This window comes from Trachemys scripta, chromosome 5, assembly GCF_013100865.1.
Source record: "Trachemys scripta elegans isolate TJP31775 chromosome 5, CAS_Tse_1.0, whole genome shotgun sequence".
Classification (NCBI taxonomy): Eukaryota; Metazoa; Chordata; order Testudines; family Emydidae; genus Trachemys; species Trachemys scripta.
The window spans coordinates 43190389-43207211 of NC_048302.1; the positions used below are offsets into that span (position 1 = coordinate 43190389).

The 16823-nt window shown below is 46.5% G+C and overlaps 1 protein-coding gene across 2 annotated transcripts in view; it reads left to right on the forward strand.

Moving 5' to 3' along the window:
• Positions 1-14669: 14669 nt before the first annotated feature.
• HSPA4L (heat shock protein family A (Hsp70) member 4 like) overlaps positions 14670-16823 on the forward strand; it is a 50139-nt gene continuing 47985 nt past the window's right edge. For both annotated transcript variants that reach the window (XM_034770758.1, XM_034770759.1), the window contains exon 1: positions 14670-14922. In XM_034770758.1, the coding sequence (XP_034626649.1) occupies positions 14816-14922 (107 nt within the window). In that variant the 5' untranslated portion in view covers positions 14670-14815. The remainder of the gene's footprint in view (positions 14923-16823) is intronic.

Here is a 16823-nt window from a genome sequence, read left to right on the forward strand (position 1 = left end):
TCCCCAAATCATTGTGCATAGTGTGCTCTTTTGTTTAAAATACCGAACTTTCAATTTTTATGAGAAATAAAACATGCATGATACACAAAAAAGATAATCACCTATGAAATATAGATATTTCAGGATGCCCTTCTGTCATCAAAGAATAATTACTGAGATTAAATGCTACATTTAATGAGCTTTGTTGCCTCCCTGGTTCTGCTTGTAGGCCTCCAATGAAGGAAAGAATGCCAAGGGAGGAGTAGGTTTGCAACAGTGCAAATAGCCCTACATCTGATACTCTCCCGTGTGTCAGAGCTCGCTGGCACAGCTAACAAAGGGGCAGGGCTGTCTGGGATGGGTTGTGGAGAGACATACAGGAGATGTGTCTGTTCATTCTCCTGGGCAAACTACAGCACCTTTCTGTACAGCTTCTGAAAGATTTGAAATCTGCCCTCCCTTGGTGAAGGGCACTGTTGCTCTTAAATCTGCCCTTCTCTTCTGGGTGAGTTTCTCCAGTGGTACAGGGGAATGCAAATTATATCTGTGAGATGGTAAGGACGAATTGAGCCCATTAACTTTTAGAAAAACACCAGGAAAGGTTGGATCTCTTTTACTGTTTAATTTTTTTTAAATAATCTCTGTTTTTATACATAATCATCACATCAGAAAAATTAGGAAAAAATAAATGAGTAAATTATTTGAGCAAAAACACTCTACCCATACTAGTCAGAAAACTTGGCAGGGAGGGCAAACTTTCCTTTCTCTCATCCACGTTTCCATTAGAAATCCTTCCTTCTCCTCTGAGCCAGGAAAAGTCCTGCAAAAATGGCTGCTGCTCTGTTGACCTTCAACAGGAGCCACTCTGCCATTGCCTAGATCTCCAATTGCTACTCAATAGAAGCTTCATGTAGGACTAATGAGAAGGGGGGTCATCTCATAGGTAATCTGATTATGACTTCCACATGGAAATCTGAGCATAGAGCGGAGAGAAGCTTGCTGTGGAGAGCACCTTCTCCCATGCTCCAGTCCCTCACACCCCAGAAATTCCTAGAGCTCCTGAATAGGAGTGTCTGTGAAGGGCCAGGGAGGGAATGGGAAGTCTTTTCTTCCATGTGAAAAGGAGGAAGTCTCACCCAGATGACCTCTCTGCATGTGAATCTTCAGAAGATGATCTGGGCAAAAGTGTTTATTTTGCAGCACATGAAAAGAATTATGTCCATGTAGTTGTTAGGCTTTCTTTAGCAGCGGGAAACAGCAGCATCAGACTACAACTGAGTCAATGCAAAATATGTTAATGCAATATTATGATTAACAATTTGAATGCAAAGAAATATAGATATTGAAAGTTATAATTATTTCTGCAAGTGTAACTCCCTATTGCACATGGATTTATTGTGTATGACTGTAATGGCATTATAATTAATGTCTGACTGTATGGCCTGGGGCCATAAAGCACTTCTGTGCATGCCTAACTTTAAGATGATGGATAATCCCATTGACTTCAGCTTGTCAATTGGAAATACTATAAGTCCTTTTATATTGCACCTTTCTGCCTCGGTAGTGATGAATCTCACCCCTCTATAACACTGCATTAACAAGATCATTTTTTGCACTGAATTCCACTTTTTCTTTAAAAGGAAAGGAAACATATGTAAAACTGTATCTGCTCCAGTAATAAGCTTTATGAATTTTTGTGGTTTTGAATATACATGATACAGAATGTGACCAAAAGCGGGGATTTGTGGAGATAATATATTCAGAAAACTCCAGTTCATTCTAAGTAAACCAGCACTATTCTACTTTCTGTGATCATTGCAGCAATGTCTTTGGGAAAACATAGTTGCCTCCCAGACAAATGTCGCCACAAGCACATCACTTTTCTACTGCGCTTTGCCTCTATCTTTTCCTTTCAGAACCCTACGCACAGGTGAATCAGACAGAGTTGATTTGCTTTTGATGCAATAGTTACATATGGGATGTTCCAAATACCACTGGAATTTTAAACAATATAATATATGTAAAATGATGCCATAGCCGTGAATTACAAGGTACAACCAGTTCTTCCCAGTGGAGTTGCAGGCAAAGAAAACTGATCCAGGGATGATGAAATAAGAACTGTCATAGTAGTAAGAAGAAAAACTGCTCATGTGAATGATTGGAAATGGCAAAATCAAATAAACCGGACTGTCATAATGATAATCTCACACAAAGCTGAGTGTCTGCTGAAATCCAGCTGTTGTAACATATTACATACACATGCAAATATAAGAATGATGGACCCCTCCTTAGTGTGAAGATTGCAAGGTAAAGACTTAGCCAAAAGACTACAACCCAAGGTAAAGTCATTTCCTAAAATATATATTGAAAAGGTTCATAGGTCATATGCAGACTCCAATCTCAGACTTCAAGAGTCAAATCTTACAATCTGCTAAGATTTTGTATGGCTTTTCTTATTTCTAAAAGAGAAAAGCAACAGTTTTAAGAAGTACTCTTTTTTTATGCTGAAACTTGAAAATTTGTGGCATAGTCATCTATTTTATTTACTTATTTAGATGTACAAAAAAAGTAAAAAGGCACTTATCCTAGGCACTTCATGCTTTCAACACTAGTTTAAAACATAAGTCAAGCAACAAAGATAAATTCAGATGTCAGTCCTCACTATATGAGAAAGATAAACCAATCAAACATATCTGTTGGGAGAGAGTCAAGATGGCCTTTGTAAAGGGAAATCATGCCTCACCAATCTATTAGAATTCTCTGAGAGTGTCAACAAGCATGTGGACAAGGGTGATCCAGTGGCTGTAATATATGAGCACTTTCAGAAAGCCTTGGATAAGGTCCCTCACCAAAGGCTCTTAAGCAAAGTAAGCAGTCATGGAATAAGAAGGAAGGTGCTCTCATGGATCAATTACTGGTTAAAAAATAGGAAACAAAGGGTAGGACTAAATGGTCATTTTTCACAGAGGACAGAAGTAAATGGTGGAGTCCCCTCATGGATCTGTATTGGGACTTGTGCTATTCAATATATTCGTCTGAACTTCTGACAACGTGGCAACCCTTCAGCACAACTCCTTTCACAAAAGAACAATTTTATATCTAGTGGGGTTGTAGCGGGGTGGTCACCCCACTCCGCCCTGAAGAGGGCAGTGGTGGGGAAAAGCTAGGCTGATTGGGGGAAGCAGCCACAGCTGGGGCCATACCCCAATCAGGCCACAGCTGGCCCTATAAGAGGGCTGAGGGCCAAAACCTAGGACACACATTCTCTCTCTAGCTTTCAGAGAGGGAAGGACCTGGCTGCCTGGGAAGCTGAGGAAGGTACCTAGGGTGGAGCAGTGCTGGGGAAGGGCAGAGGGAGCGGGGGAGCTCCAGCTTAGCAAAGCTGCAGGCCAAGCTAAAGGCCCACAAGAGGGTACTAGGGTTGCAGGGGGGCAGCCCAGATATAGTTAGAGGCAGCTGGTCCAACCCCCCTTGCCAATGATGAATAGTTTATAGACTGAAGTCTGCCCCAGGAAGCGGGGACTAGACGATGACTGAGAGTAGCCACTGAGGCAAGGTGGGGATAGGGGGTTGGGGGTTCCCTGGGGAGGGGAGACTCAGAGAGAGGGCGTACTGTGGTGGGCAGAACCCCTGAGCAAAGAGCACCGGGGTCTGGGAGGGACATGGGGGCTAGCGGCAGGTGAGCACAGGGCTGCAGAGGGCACTCCAGGCTGGAAAGAGCGAATTCCTGAGATGACCAGCAGGAGGCACTGCGCCAGTAAGTCTTTGCCCTGCCACAAGTGGTGGAGAATGTGGGCTCATGTAGTCCTCCCCGATACAAGGGGCAGGGCAAGGACTGTGAGACTGTTGCCCAGATCCGAGAATGGAGGACTTGAAGGTGGAGAAAATGGACTACTATTGGAGAGCCTGTGTAGCCTGTCTGGCTGAGTAGCAAGCGGGACTGCTTCAGCTGTTGTGGAGGAGGGCACATGGACCTCATCAAGGGCCAGGCACCTGGGACTGGAGGCCACTGCTAGGCCTAAAAAGTGTTTTGCCTGTGGGCGACCGGGACACAAGAGGGAGTGTCCCTACTGGGATGGAGCAAGGAGGCCCTACCCAAAAAACACCCCCTGTGAGGTCAACAGGGGGGGTCCCGAACATGTTGGGCCTGTAAGGAGCCTGGGCACATAAGGAGAAGTGCCCTCAGGGGACTTGCAGGGCTGAGGCTAGCCCTGAAGGAAGGGCTAAGCCTGCAACAAACTGTGGGAGGGCTGTGGCAAAGGGAAAGCATAGGAGGTGCTTCCACTGCCACACCAAGGGGCATTTAAAAAGGCACTGCCTCCAGTGAAGGAGGGAGAGGCTGGAAGATTGGGCTGGGTCTCAAACTGCCCCAAAGAAGGGGGTGGTAAGGACCAAGGCCCCAGAAGGGAGAGGATCTAGGGCAGAGGGGCCCCATATCAAAAGGGGAATCCACACGAGGGCAATACAGGCCATGGTTGAGACCCAGACAGGGAGGGAAACCCACATGGGAGCTGAGCAGGCTACAGTGGGCACCCAAACCCTTCAGGAGGGAGGCTGGTTGCTCCTCACGTTGGAGAAGCTGTGGCAGGAAAGGGATGTCCTGCTGGCCCAGCTCAGGGAGAAACTGGGCAGGTAGAAACCTCTCCCGTGGGAGATCTTAAGGGGGAGGATATGTAGCGAGGTGGTCACCCTGCTCTGGCCCTAAAGGGGTTAAAAGCAGCCCTGCAGAGGGCTGTGGTGGGGGGAAAGCTAGGCTGATTGGGGGAAGCAGCCACAGCTGGGGCCATACCCCAGTCAGGCCACAGCTAGCCCTATAAGAGGGCTGAGGGTCAGAGACTAGGACATACATTCTCTCTCGCTAGCTTTCAGAGAGAGAAGGACCTGGCTGCCTGGGAAGCTGAGGAGAGTCTCTAGGGTGGAGCAGGGCTGGGGAAGGGCAGAGGGAGCTGGGGAGTTCTAGCCTAGCAAAGCTGCAGGCCAAGCTAAGGGCCCACAAGAGGCTACTAGGGCTGCAGAGGGGCAGCCCAGATATAGGCAGAGGCAGCTGGTCCAACCCCCGCCCCCCCTTGCTTTTGATGAGTGGTTTATAGACTACAGTCTGCCCAGAAAGCAGGGGTTAGACAATGACTGAGAGTAGCCATTGAGGCAAGGTGGGGATAGGGGGTTGGGGGTTCCCTGGGGAGGGGAGACCCAGAGAGAGGGGGTACTGTGGTGGGCAGAATCCCTGAGCAAAGGGCACCAGGGTCTGGGAGGGACATGGGGGTGGGGGATCCAACAGCAGATGAGCCACTGGCCTGCAGAGGGAGCTCCAGGCTGGAAAGAGCTAATTCCTGAGGAAAACCAGCAGGGGGTTCTGTGCTAGTGAGTCTTTGCCCCACCACAGGGATGATTGACTAAACAAGCCCTGATTACAGAATGGGCCCCACCTGAAAGAAATTAGGTGATTCCAGATTTAACTACTGAATGGGCTAGGGTGACTAGATGTCCTGATTTTATAGAGACAGTTCTGATTTTTTTGGGTGTTTTTCTTCTATAGGCTCCTATTCCCACCCCTGTCCCAGTTTTTCACATTTGCTGTCTGGTCACCCTAGAATGGGCCAGTTGAGGAAGGGCTAGAGGAAAGAGAATGCAGGGAGTCAAAAGGTGCCTTCAGGGTCTTGAGTGAGCAGGGAGGCACCCTACATAACCAGAGAACAGATTGGGAGACTTAGAAGGGAAGTAAAGAGATGAGGAAGGAAATAGTGCAGGGAAAACTGCAATGTGGGTAGAGGATTTGACTTAGCTGTGGAGTACAGGCCCTGGGCTGTAACCCAGAATTGAGTTTGGGACTGGATTCCCCTACCAGCTCCAAGGAAGTGGTGTACAAAGGTAGCTGAACCCAGCCAGGGGGGCTGCAGGCTGAATGTGATCTTGCTGAAGAAGAGCTGTGGAGAAGGTGGAAGCTTTTTATTTCTGTTAAGATAGTTTTGAACTTTAGCCCATTCTTTCCAGGGTCATCTATCCAAACTAAAGACTGTACCCTGGCTGGAGGAATGAGTTATCTGAAAGAAACAACCACAGCCTTGAAGTGACTGTTGACAAGGGCTGCTACCCACAAGGACACTGTGATGTCACATCTGGCCATGAGGAAGTGCATAGTAGTGAGTATACTGTTAGTGTTTTTCCTTACATTACTTTAACTGCAGCATGTCTGAAACAACTATATTTTTGTAGTTTTCCTTGTCCACTCTCTTCCTACACCTCATGGCAAGCACTGTATCTCAGCCCTAGTCTACATCCAGCTTCTTCTTCCTTCAAAGGCAGTCTCACTAATAATAGCACCTTTGGCAAACAGTAAATGACTGACTGTCCTTGGCCAATTTCATATTGTGTGAGTACGTGTGCTGCCAGACCCCTATCTACAGAAGGGATTCTTTCCACAGCAAATGAACATGAAGTGATTTACTTTGTCCATATTGGATACAAGGTTAAGGGAGTGGGGGGAATCACTCCAGGTTGCACTTGCTTCTGAGATCTTTACTTCCATATTCCATAAATACTTTGGAAGAAATTTCATACAAAATGAAATCAAAGATTGCCTACTTGAAACTTCTTTTTTGGTTGGGATAAGTGTTGCTGGTAAGTCATAGAAATAATTGTGCTGCTAAGATTTGAATTTACTTAGCTCCTGGCCTTGCCCAAACTTGGTGGTGGTTTTTTTTTTTTTTTTTTTTTTTTTTGTTAATTCTACATAGATTGTGCTGCCTTGGAACAATAAATAAACTCCAAACTAGAAAAGGCACATTCCGTGCTGGCTTCCTTTCTCCTTTACTTTCACTGAGCAGTACTTTTATTCCATGAGTTGTCCCCCTGATTTCAGTGGGAAACTTTACTAATAAGATACTAAAAGTGAGTGCTGTAGCAGAATTGATTCCTTGTTGCCACATTTTCAAGAGCTCAGTTCCCATTTAGGTGCTTTCATGGCCAGACTTTCAAAAGTGTTCCATACCTGCCAGCTCCCACCATTCTAGCCTTTTGAAAATCTGATGCTAGGTGTTTGTCAGTGCCCTCATTATGTTCTTCAAAGGCAGAAGGAAAGTGGGATCTTTTAGGGTAGAGTAGTTTTGAGACATTGTAGCTCAGAATAATAGAACAGACTTGATGCTGCAATTCAGCTAATTAAAATGATTGTAGTCACTTGCTGAACTACATTTCCCAGGATTATTTCAACCTAAGATCAGAACTCTTCCTCTTTCCAGAGCTTGGCATTTATACCTAGGAAGTCTTGCTAGAGGGTCTTAAACAGCATAGTGTGGAGACCATCCAACTAGGTACACATGTATGTCTAAATGACTGTTTCATTAGCCCTGATTTAGCTACTCCCTCCAAAAACTGTGTAATTTAATTTTTCCTGTAATTATATGCTTTCTTAAATACTCCTTTTTCACCAGCTTTCTACCTGTCTGAGGTCATGACCTGCATAGTTTAGGATTGCTTGTGTGTTTGTCACTCTCAAGATGCTAAGTATCAAGATGCTGGACAGCAAAAAGAAGTAGGGGTGGGGTGGGGTGAAGCAGAACATTTCCATGCAGACATCTATTCGTTTGTATACATGCATGTGCCTATTCCATACAAGCACAGGAACCTGACTCATTTGCTCACTGGCATAGCAAGCCATGATTCCCCAAATAAGAAAATCAACCCAAATAAAGGATCATATCACCCCAGTCTAATTCACAAAATAGAAGACTAGATAATTGTGCAGCTGGGGCTGTGTCCAACTGCTGCAGAGCATGTATCTTCCCTAGCCATGAGTAAAACAACCATCACTATAGTACTTTATATAGGTGCTGACACCATTATTTAAAAAAAAAAAAAAAAAAATTGTTCATTGCTGTATAGAAAATGAGCCCTATGGGATGTATTTATGGAATGGGACACATTTTTGACGTTTGCCCCATTGTCCTCTATTGGGGGCAGGCCTTCAAGGATGTTCCAGCATTTTATTTTGTAAAATATATGGGCTCTTCCTGATCACCATCAGAGGGATGCCCCACAGGCGAGGGCTCTCGGCTCCAGAGGGAAGTGTAACTTGTGCAGTAAGTGGTGGGCTTGTTCTCGCCCCCCCCCCCCAAGCTCTGTCAGTCATATTTCTTGTGTGGATTGGTGTATTCTTGAAGGGTTGCACAGAGCCTCTGATCTAGCTCACATTATTGGGGCTTTATAGATTAGGGATAGGACCTCAAAGCAAATCCTGCACTGGAGAGACACTGCAGTGCAATGAACATGGCATAATAAGCTGTTGCCAAGGTGATGCTGTCAGAAGTTGTTCCAGCATGCTGGACCAGTTGAAGCTTCATCTAGATTGGGCTGATTGAGGAAGTAGAGTGGAAAGTAAAGGCATGTATTGCTGCAGCCAGGGCTTCATCTGGGTTGGGCCGGGGGGTTGTTTCCTGCTTCTGTTGTTCATACCTGGAAGTATAAAATAAAACTTACTTTACTGATTATTTTCCCCTCAATTTAACATGCACTTGATAACTTGTTGTAGGGGGTTAGGACAACTCACCTTGATGGTGTCCCTTCTTGGCATGCAAATACTTTATTTATGAAAGTGGCTACTATTGTTACTTACGTTCTAGGAAGGACTAATAGACAGGCAGTAGATACTGAAGAGGTTCAGCCAATATTTCAAAGCCAGTAAATAAATTACCTATCTGCTTTAGAAGTAGGTTTTAATTTCCTGTTTGAGTGCTAGCTAACAGATCTTTTAGGGCCAAACCTTGGCATTTGCACAAAGTCTTATGTAGTGTCTGGATTTGCATGTAACTGACCAATTTGCCATGCAAATAAATCTGCCTACAAATCTTGAAGCCTTTAAGGAGGTCTGTTAAACATTTGGCCCGGAGAGTCATGCAAGAAAGGTAGAAATGTAAAAGCTGTTTGCTTCTTTGATGTCCATGTCCAGCATAGGTACATGTCTTTATGATGACAGTTAAGGGACTGAGTGAATCTGCTTTAAATGGCAAAATCTGTTGGAAAGAGGGATGGTGTCCCTAGCTTCTGTTTGCCTGAAGCTGGGAATGGATCACGTGGTGATTCCCTATTCTCTTCATTCCCTCTGAAGTACCTGGCATTGGCCACTGTTGGAAGACAGGGTACTGGGCTAGATGGACCTTTGGTCTGACCCAGTATAGCCATTCTTAAGTTGAATACGTTTCATAAAGATGTGTTCAGCTATTGAGGCTCTGATCACGTTTCTTCTGGGATAATATTTTCATGGACTCTCATTGTACCAGTGCCTGACTCTGGCCGCAAGGGTTTCACTACATAGTTTACCTCCTTGAGCTGCTTGACCTTAAAGGGCCCACCCCAGGCAGCCTGTAGTTTGCTCATTCTCATGAGAATGAGAACAATCACCTGGTCCCCGGTAGCATAGGAGTGGGCACATTCTGAGCGGTTGTATCAGACCTTTTGCTTCCCTTGGGTCCTGGCTAAATTCTCCCCAGCCAAGTCCATGAGCCCAGCGAGCTTTTCCTGGAAAGTCAGTACATATTCCACCTCTGATTTTCCATCAGGGGAGGCCCCATTCACCCACTTGCAGGTGTATTTTTCCCCCCCATCAGCATGACCAGTTCCAGATAGGTCATCCTCTTGGGTCTTCTGCACACTCTGGAACCTTTTCCTGTACACCTCAGGGGTCAGCTCAAACTTGCGCAGCGGGGCTTGTTTGAACACTTCATAGTCCCCTGCTTCCATCTCATCCATCTGGCTAAACATCTCTATGGCTTTGGGACCCAGTAAGGGGGTGAGATGCTAAAGCCTGTCTGCAAGGTCAACCTGGTGCACATTGCAGGCCTTCTCAAAGGCAGCAAAGAAGGCATGTGTATCATCCCCTTCCTTAAACTGAGGCAGCACTTTGATATCTGAGTTCCCTGTGGGCTTAGCCACTCTGGGCCCACAGTAGGGGTCTCTCTGCTTCTCTGCTCTGCCATCACTAGTTGCTTCTGTCTCTCATGGTCCTCCCATTCCTTCTCCTGGTCCTCCAGCTCTTTCAGTTTCCGTCCCATTTCCAACTCCAACTGTCTCAGCTCCACCAATGGGAAACTTGGTTGGGAAGATTCCCTGCTGATTGGGTAGGTGGATCCTGGGGCTGCCAGGCTGCTTTCGGCCCCTCCCGCATTCCTGGCTGGGTCAGTGGCTGGGAGGAACCCTGGCACAGCCTGGCTGCTCCCAGCTTCTCTCATGGCCCCAGCTGGCTCAGGAACCAGCTCCTTAGAGCAATCATTCTCTTCCAACTGGGCAATCAGCAGTGTCTTGGTGAATTTTCCAATGCGCAGGCCCCCCCCCACATCTCTGCACACCTCTACAATATCCTTCTTAAGGAGATGGTTATAGGCCATCTTCATGCTGTTCCCAAGGGGTCCCAGACTCACAGGCCTGTGTGCACTCAGCTTCCCACGATCCCTGGGAGGAACCCCTTCAGTGCAACAGCGCTTCTCAAGGGTCCACTTTCTTTTGGGGGTTAAGCCATAAGCACCTCAGTCTCATGGAACCGCACCTCTCAGAGCCTCCAGCATGCCCATCTCTCGCTAACCCCCCTTTATTTTACTGCTCCCCAGTCACTGCAGGATGCTCTGTCCACAGGGTGCAGTTTGATCCCACCGCTACCACCAGTTGTCACAGTCACTGGGTGATGCTCTGAAACTACTCCATACGAAGCCAGTCAGGACTCTGGGGGAGCATGCCTCCTCTCTTTGAGCATACGGTCTCCAGGGCAAGAAGCTTACACAGCTTTTCCCTTACTGGGTCTGATCTTGGCGTATTCAGCATTCCCTCTTCACGCTGTGCGTTTCCCACAGCGAGTCTGCACGTGCAGGGCTTCCCCAGGAACCCCAACTCCGCAGGCAATTTAAAACCGCCCGGGGCCCCCACTCACCACCAGTAGTGCAGTGGAGCTGAGCGGCTTCCTGCCTGCTCACCCCTGTGGCCCCTGGGTTGGGTGGGTCTGTATCTATGCACACTACTCCTGCCCCAAGCGCCCCTGCTGCCAATAGGAAGCTGTGGGGGCAGTGCCTGGGGATAGCGGTGTGTGGAGGCCCCCTGGCCTGCCCTGCCTAGGAGCCCCAGGTAAGTGCCGCACCCTCCACCCCCTCCCAGAGCCTGCACCCCTCACCCTCTCCTGCACTCCCACCTCATGGCCCAGCCTGGAACCTGCACCCAAACTCCATCCCAAAGCCTGCACCCCCCCTTCCCACACACCACCTCCTACACCCAAACTCCAGCTCAGAGACTGCTCCCCTCACCCTCTCCTGCAACCTCATCTTAATTGGCTCTTATTAGCATTCTCAGAATAAAACACTATAAATTTACTTTTACATTAATCACACAGTAATTCAAAACCAGGAACTTTCACTGTCTGTCCAAACCATTCTAATTTCTCTGGAGTAGGATCATCTTTCATCAGTCTTAGATACTATGATGAGGGTCAGGTTATTAATTATATTGATATTTTGTGTCTGTATAGAGAGAGAAACAAGAGTGTGCTAAGTAATTTTTAGACCGGTCAGAAGACATTGGCATAGTTCTGCCCTGAGGATCTATGGAGAAAGGAAGTTGCAAGTGTGATGTGCTTACACCTCTGCAGTGATGCCTAACTCCCTTCTGGCAGGCTGCATGGTTCCCTCTGGAGTTGGCCTAATAGCAGGCTCTGAACTGCTACGCAACACTTGGGTTTGATTTTTGGCCTCCGTTTCCCAAGCCTTGTGTAGGCAGCCAGTTGGGAGTACTGCAGAGGTTTTATGCACAGCAGCAGTTTCTTGAGTCATTCAGGACCAATCTTACAATTTCTGGGGCCCAAAGCAGACAGAAGGAGAAACTGAACTGTGAATAGCCTCCCCTTTCAGTCTAGCTGCTAGAGATGTCTGATTCTGCTGTCAGAAAAGGAAATTGGGCCATGAATTGCTGAAGCTAACCAAAAGCAGCAGCTTGTTTTACTTGAGCAGTGACACCGTACTAGCTTAAGCCCAACAGTGAGATCTCTGATAGCTTATGGAGACATACTGAAGAGTTCAAAAAGAATTGGTATCCAGTCCTCCTTGACCAATAGGATGCAGGTTGTGGTGCAGAACACTGATGGGGATATAAAGAAGAGGAGGGCGGGGGGGAATAATCAAATCACTGACTGGGACACAAACTTGTTTCCATTTATTTGGCGGTTTTCCAGTAGGACAAACTTACGCATCAGTGTCATATCAAAACATCAGTATCAAAATATCATAGTGCTTGTTAGAAGGAGGTGACTTTTTTCAAGACCTGAAAGATATTTATGGACATTACCATCCTATAAATAAAATTTGCAGGATTTGGAATTGCCCTGCACAATTGAAGTAATCCCAGAAAAAGGGTACACATTATATGGATATGCAGTCTCCTACTCCCTATGTAGAAAAGGAAAATAACAAAGAAGGAGATAACAATTTTGGCATTGAAATGCTTCCAGACTGCAAATAGTTTTCCATAATTGTCAGGCACAGTGACCAAAATGTGGTGTTATATGACCAAGTTTAACGATCAAGTAAATTTAGTGGCCAAACATAATGATTTAATGGCACAGATATCAACATCACAAAACCATCCTTAAAATGGAGTGAATTGTTTGCAGTCTCAACAAAATGGACAACTAAACAAATATTTATGGACACCCACTCACCCTTAAAGAATGAGGATTCCTGTAGACAGCGTTGAGGCACATTAGGGGACATATATCTATACAGTGATGGATATACACATGATGGGCTTCTATATGATGCTATCGGAAGTGGTGGTTTATGCAATGTATGAAACAATGCATATGAATTTTAAACTGGTTCCAGCTGCTGACCGCATGGTGCTATCTCTAAGAGCTAAATTGGGCTTCCCTGCTTTTCTTTCACAAACAGATTAACTGAAGACAGTGAGTCACTAATATGAGTAAGGTGAGCAGGAATTAGGCTCTGATTCAACAAAGCATTTACAGACCTGCTTGAGTGCTTTTCTCAATCAGAGAGAGCTATAGCCTAATGCACCCTATTGTGAAATATGCTGAGGTTCCTAAAGTCTCATTGTCTTTGGTTGGAGATGAGAATGCTCTAAATCTAACAGGAGATGCTCAGTACCTTACAGGTTTGGGCACATAACCTCTCTGTGTCTCACTGGTAAAGTAGGGACTAAATACTTACCTATTGTACTTTGCAAAGGTGTTGTGAATCTAAACTGAACTGACATTGGCTAAACACTTTGAAATCTTCAGATGAAAGGTGGCTATGTAGTGCGAACCTACATATTAATCATAATTGATGCATAAAATCACATTAACCATACTTAATTATTTATCTAACTGTAATTATATTGGATTGTTATAATTATATAAATATTATGTTGCAGTAAATTATTAACTATAACATAGCATTATATTTGTCTTACTCTCTAGCCTAAATAAATATTAACATAAATTCTGCGCCTGTGCCCACACAGTCAGTTGGAAGATTATGGGCATAAAATTAGACATAGTAACAGACTAGCATGTATATAAGATTATAACATTAAACTATTAATGCATGAGCCAATCCCAAGTGTTCAAAAATCATGAGTCAAATAAAAAGACAATCATGAGCTTTTAAAAAGCTCATAAATATTGGGTTCTTTTCATTTGCTGCCTGGAGTTTAAGCTTTTATGATGTTACATTTTCAATCTCTCCTCTGCAAACATGGGGACTAACAATCTATTTAAAAAACAGAATTAAGCATCTCTCATAATCACATGACTTCTGGAGCTGGGGCTTTAAGATAGCACCCCTTCCCAGTAACATGTTAGCAGCCAGCAATGCTGTATTTCATGCTATGACTAAGGCTATGATTTAGTCATGGGTATTTTTGGTAAAAGTCATGGACAGGTCACAGGCAATAAACAAAAATTCAGGGCCCGTGATGTATAGTATAAATACCCCTAAATAAATTGGGGGGGGGGGCATTGTTGCAGGGGACACTCTGGGAGGTCACTGCTGCAGAGGGAGCCGGGGGGGGGGGGGGCGGCTGGGCGGGGGGCGGGACTGGGGGGGGGGGATGGTCTGGGGGGCTGGGCCCAGGGGCAGCAGCTGTCAGGGGCCACCGGGGCAGCTGCTGCTCTGGGCGACCCAGGGACTTGCTGCCAGCGGCTGCTGGAGGAGTGGCTGGGTGCAGAGCTGCTCCAACAGCAGCCCATGTGGCTGGCCCAAGAGCCAGCTGTTTGGGCAGCCCTGGGGTCGGCCACACTGGCTGCTGCAGAAGTCTCAGAGGTTGCGGAAAGTCACGGATCCATGACGGCGCCCTAGCTATGTAACCAATTATACACCATCCAATTTTATCTAATTATAATGTAATGGGAGCAGTCCAGCTATACTCTAACCAAGAGACCATCATTAACTGCAATTCACTTGCAGAACAGTCCCTTTATTTTGGGTGCTGGCCCTTTAACCAGGTGGGCGGTGGGACGGCGCGGCTAGAAGCGGAGGGCGGGAGGGCAGCAGCAGTACTTCTGTGTGGCCACACGATGTCGCCCTTATGCAAACGCTCCCTTCTCCCCTTTCCAGATCTTTCTCGAACTCCTGTCGGCCGGAGCCGCCTCAGCCCGAGTCTGTCCGGAAAGTGCCGAAGGTCCGTCGGGGTCTCGCGCAGTCCCCGCCGGAAGGCGCAGCGCGCTTGCGCAGAGGAGAGTAACTGCCGGTTGGTGGCTGCTGCTCCGCAGTGGGGAGCGCGACGGGTAGGGACTGGGAGCCGGTGTCGGCCGCCGAGACCGCTGCAGCGACAGGCCCGCGGGGAGCGGAAGGCACCGGGCGCAGTTATGTCTGTGGTCGGCATCGACTTGGGCTTCCTCAACTGCTATGTCGCGGTGGCGCGGAGCGGCGGCATCGAGACCATCGCCAATGAGTACAGCGACCGCTGCACCCCGTGAGTACCGGGCCCCGTTCCCCGCCCGCTGTTCCTCCCGTGCGTACCGGGCCTCTCTCGCGGGTACCGGCGCCTTCCCCGTCAGTGCACAGCCCCCCCCCCCCCAGGACAGGGCGCGTCAGCGTGGCCCCGGAGGGGACTCGGATAGTCGCTTTGAGAAGCCCCAGCGCGCAGATCCCCGTTCACTTCCCCTGCCGGACAGAGCTCCTCTTGCCCCCCGGCCTGGAACGGGTCGCTCTCAGCCCCCTGCGGCCCGCGGGAGCGGAGCCGAGGAGCGCGGGTAGTGGCAGCGGCCGGCGGGTGCGTGTGTCTGTGCCTGGGAGCTGCTGGAGCAGTGCGGTATCAGTGGCAGGTTTAGGTCCTGCTCATTCATCCGCTTCCCCTCCTCCTCCTCCTCTGCGCTCCTTTCCCTGCCTCCCACCTCTATGACAGGCTAGCTGACGATGATTTTGGGTGGGGGTTCTGTTCAAGTGATATTTCTTGGTTATCATCTCTGGTGCCCGGGAGGTGATAGGAACCCATTGTATAGCCTGCTGAAGGAGGCCTTTTCTGAGACCCAGTGGAATTTCTCTGCCCTCTGATAGATACTTCGGGATTTGGTCAGCGAAGATTTCTTTTAAACAGATGGGTTTATGCACAGTTCACATTGCAGTGGTTTGCAGTGTTCAGAAGCTATTCCCCTAAGAACAGATGATGGAATGAGTATGAGGGACTAGAGGAGATGGAAGAGGAGGTTGTCTGAAGGAGGATAAAAGAGAGTGATATGAGGAATCTTTCCTCTCCCCCCCCCCCCTCTTCTTCTCTCCTCTCCACCCCCCAAAAAAATCTTTTTTCTACTTGTTCTGCTGCTTCCTCTCCTGGCTGTGAAATATCGAGGTTTCTAGCAAGGGGGGATGGACTATGTTCGTGATGATGGGACACGCAAGAGTAGGTGGAGATTTGCCTCCTCTGTTTCCATGGGGTATACCTAGGACTTTAAGTAAGCTTCAGCTGTGTGTAATGTTCTACTAGAAACCAGGAATTCATGTAAAAGGCTCATAAACTGTACTTCTTGAATAGTGCATGCTCATTTGTTTAAAAAAAAAAAAAAATTCCAGACCCATAAAGAGCAACTAAAGTAAGCCTTGCTCCTTCCAGAGAAGTCTGTTTTGAGTATAGTATTTTACTGTTTCATCTCTTGGGAATAAATGTGTTCTAACTTCTCAATATTTATTTATATACAAAAAGGCTTTAGTCTATTTATTTAAAAAAAAAAAAAAAAAAAAAAAAAGCACCAAGCACTGATGTGGTTAATGTGTCTAAGATGTTAATGATGAAGACGCTTTGCTTTAAATACCACAATGTATTATCTGATAATACCGCCCTTTCCTTTGTTTCCAAAAATTTTTAGTAAGGAACTAGGTGGTTGTTGTTTTTTGTGAGCATCAACATTTTGAAACCTATTTTTAAACTTGTGCCAGAGACCATTCTTAATAGGCAACACTGTCTTGAGACTACTCCAAAGAATCCCCAAATATCAAGTATATTCAGGTCCGTCTATTTTAGAATACCACTTCTGCTTAACATCTGTTTTTGGAGTGCATTCTTTGCATATGCACTTCAGACATTTCAGTGTATTTAGTTAGCCTTTTAGTATATCAGATGGAATAATATACAAAATTTAGCTGTTTTCAAACTGACAAAAGCAAGTTGATGTAACTAGAGGAAACATACCATGTGCTTTGATACTTGGGTGCAGCAGGATGCTTTATAAAAATCATTAAACAGTTCCTCTTTTTGTCTAGGTGTTGAAGGACTTATGGTATTTATCTTGACTTTTCAAGTTGAGACTCAGCCCTAATACAATCTAATGAGGCTTTAGGAAGAGAATTCATTTTTGTTTGCTTTTTTGAAGTAGTGTG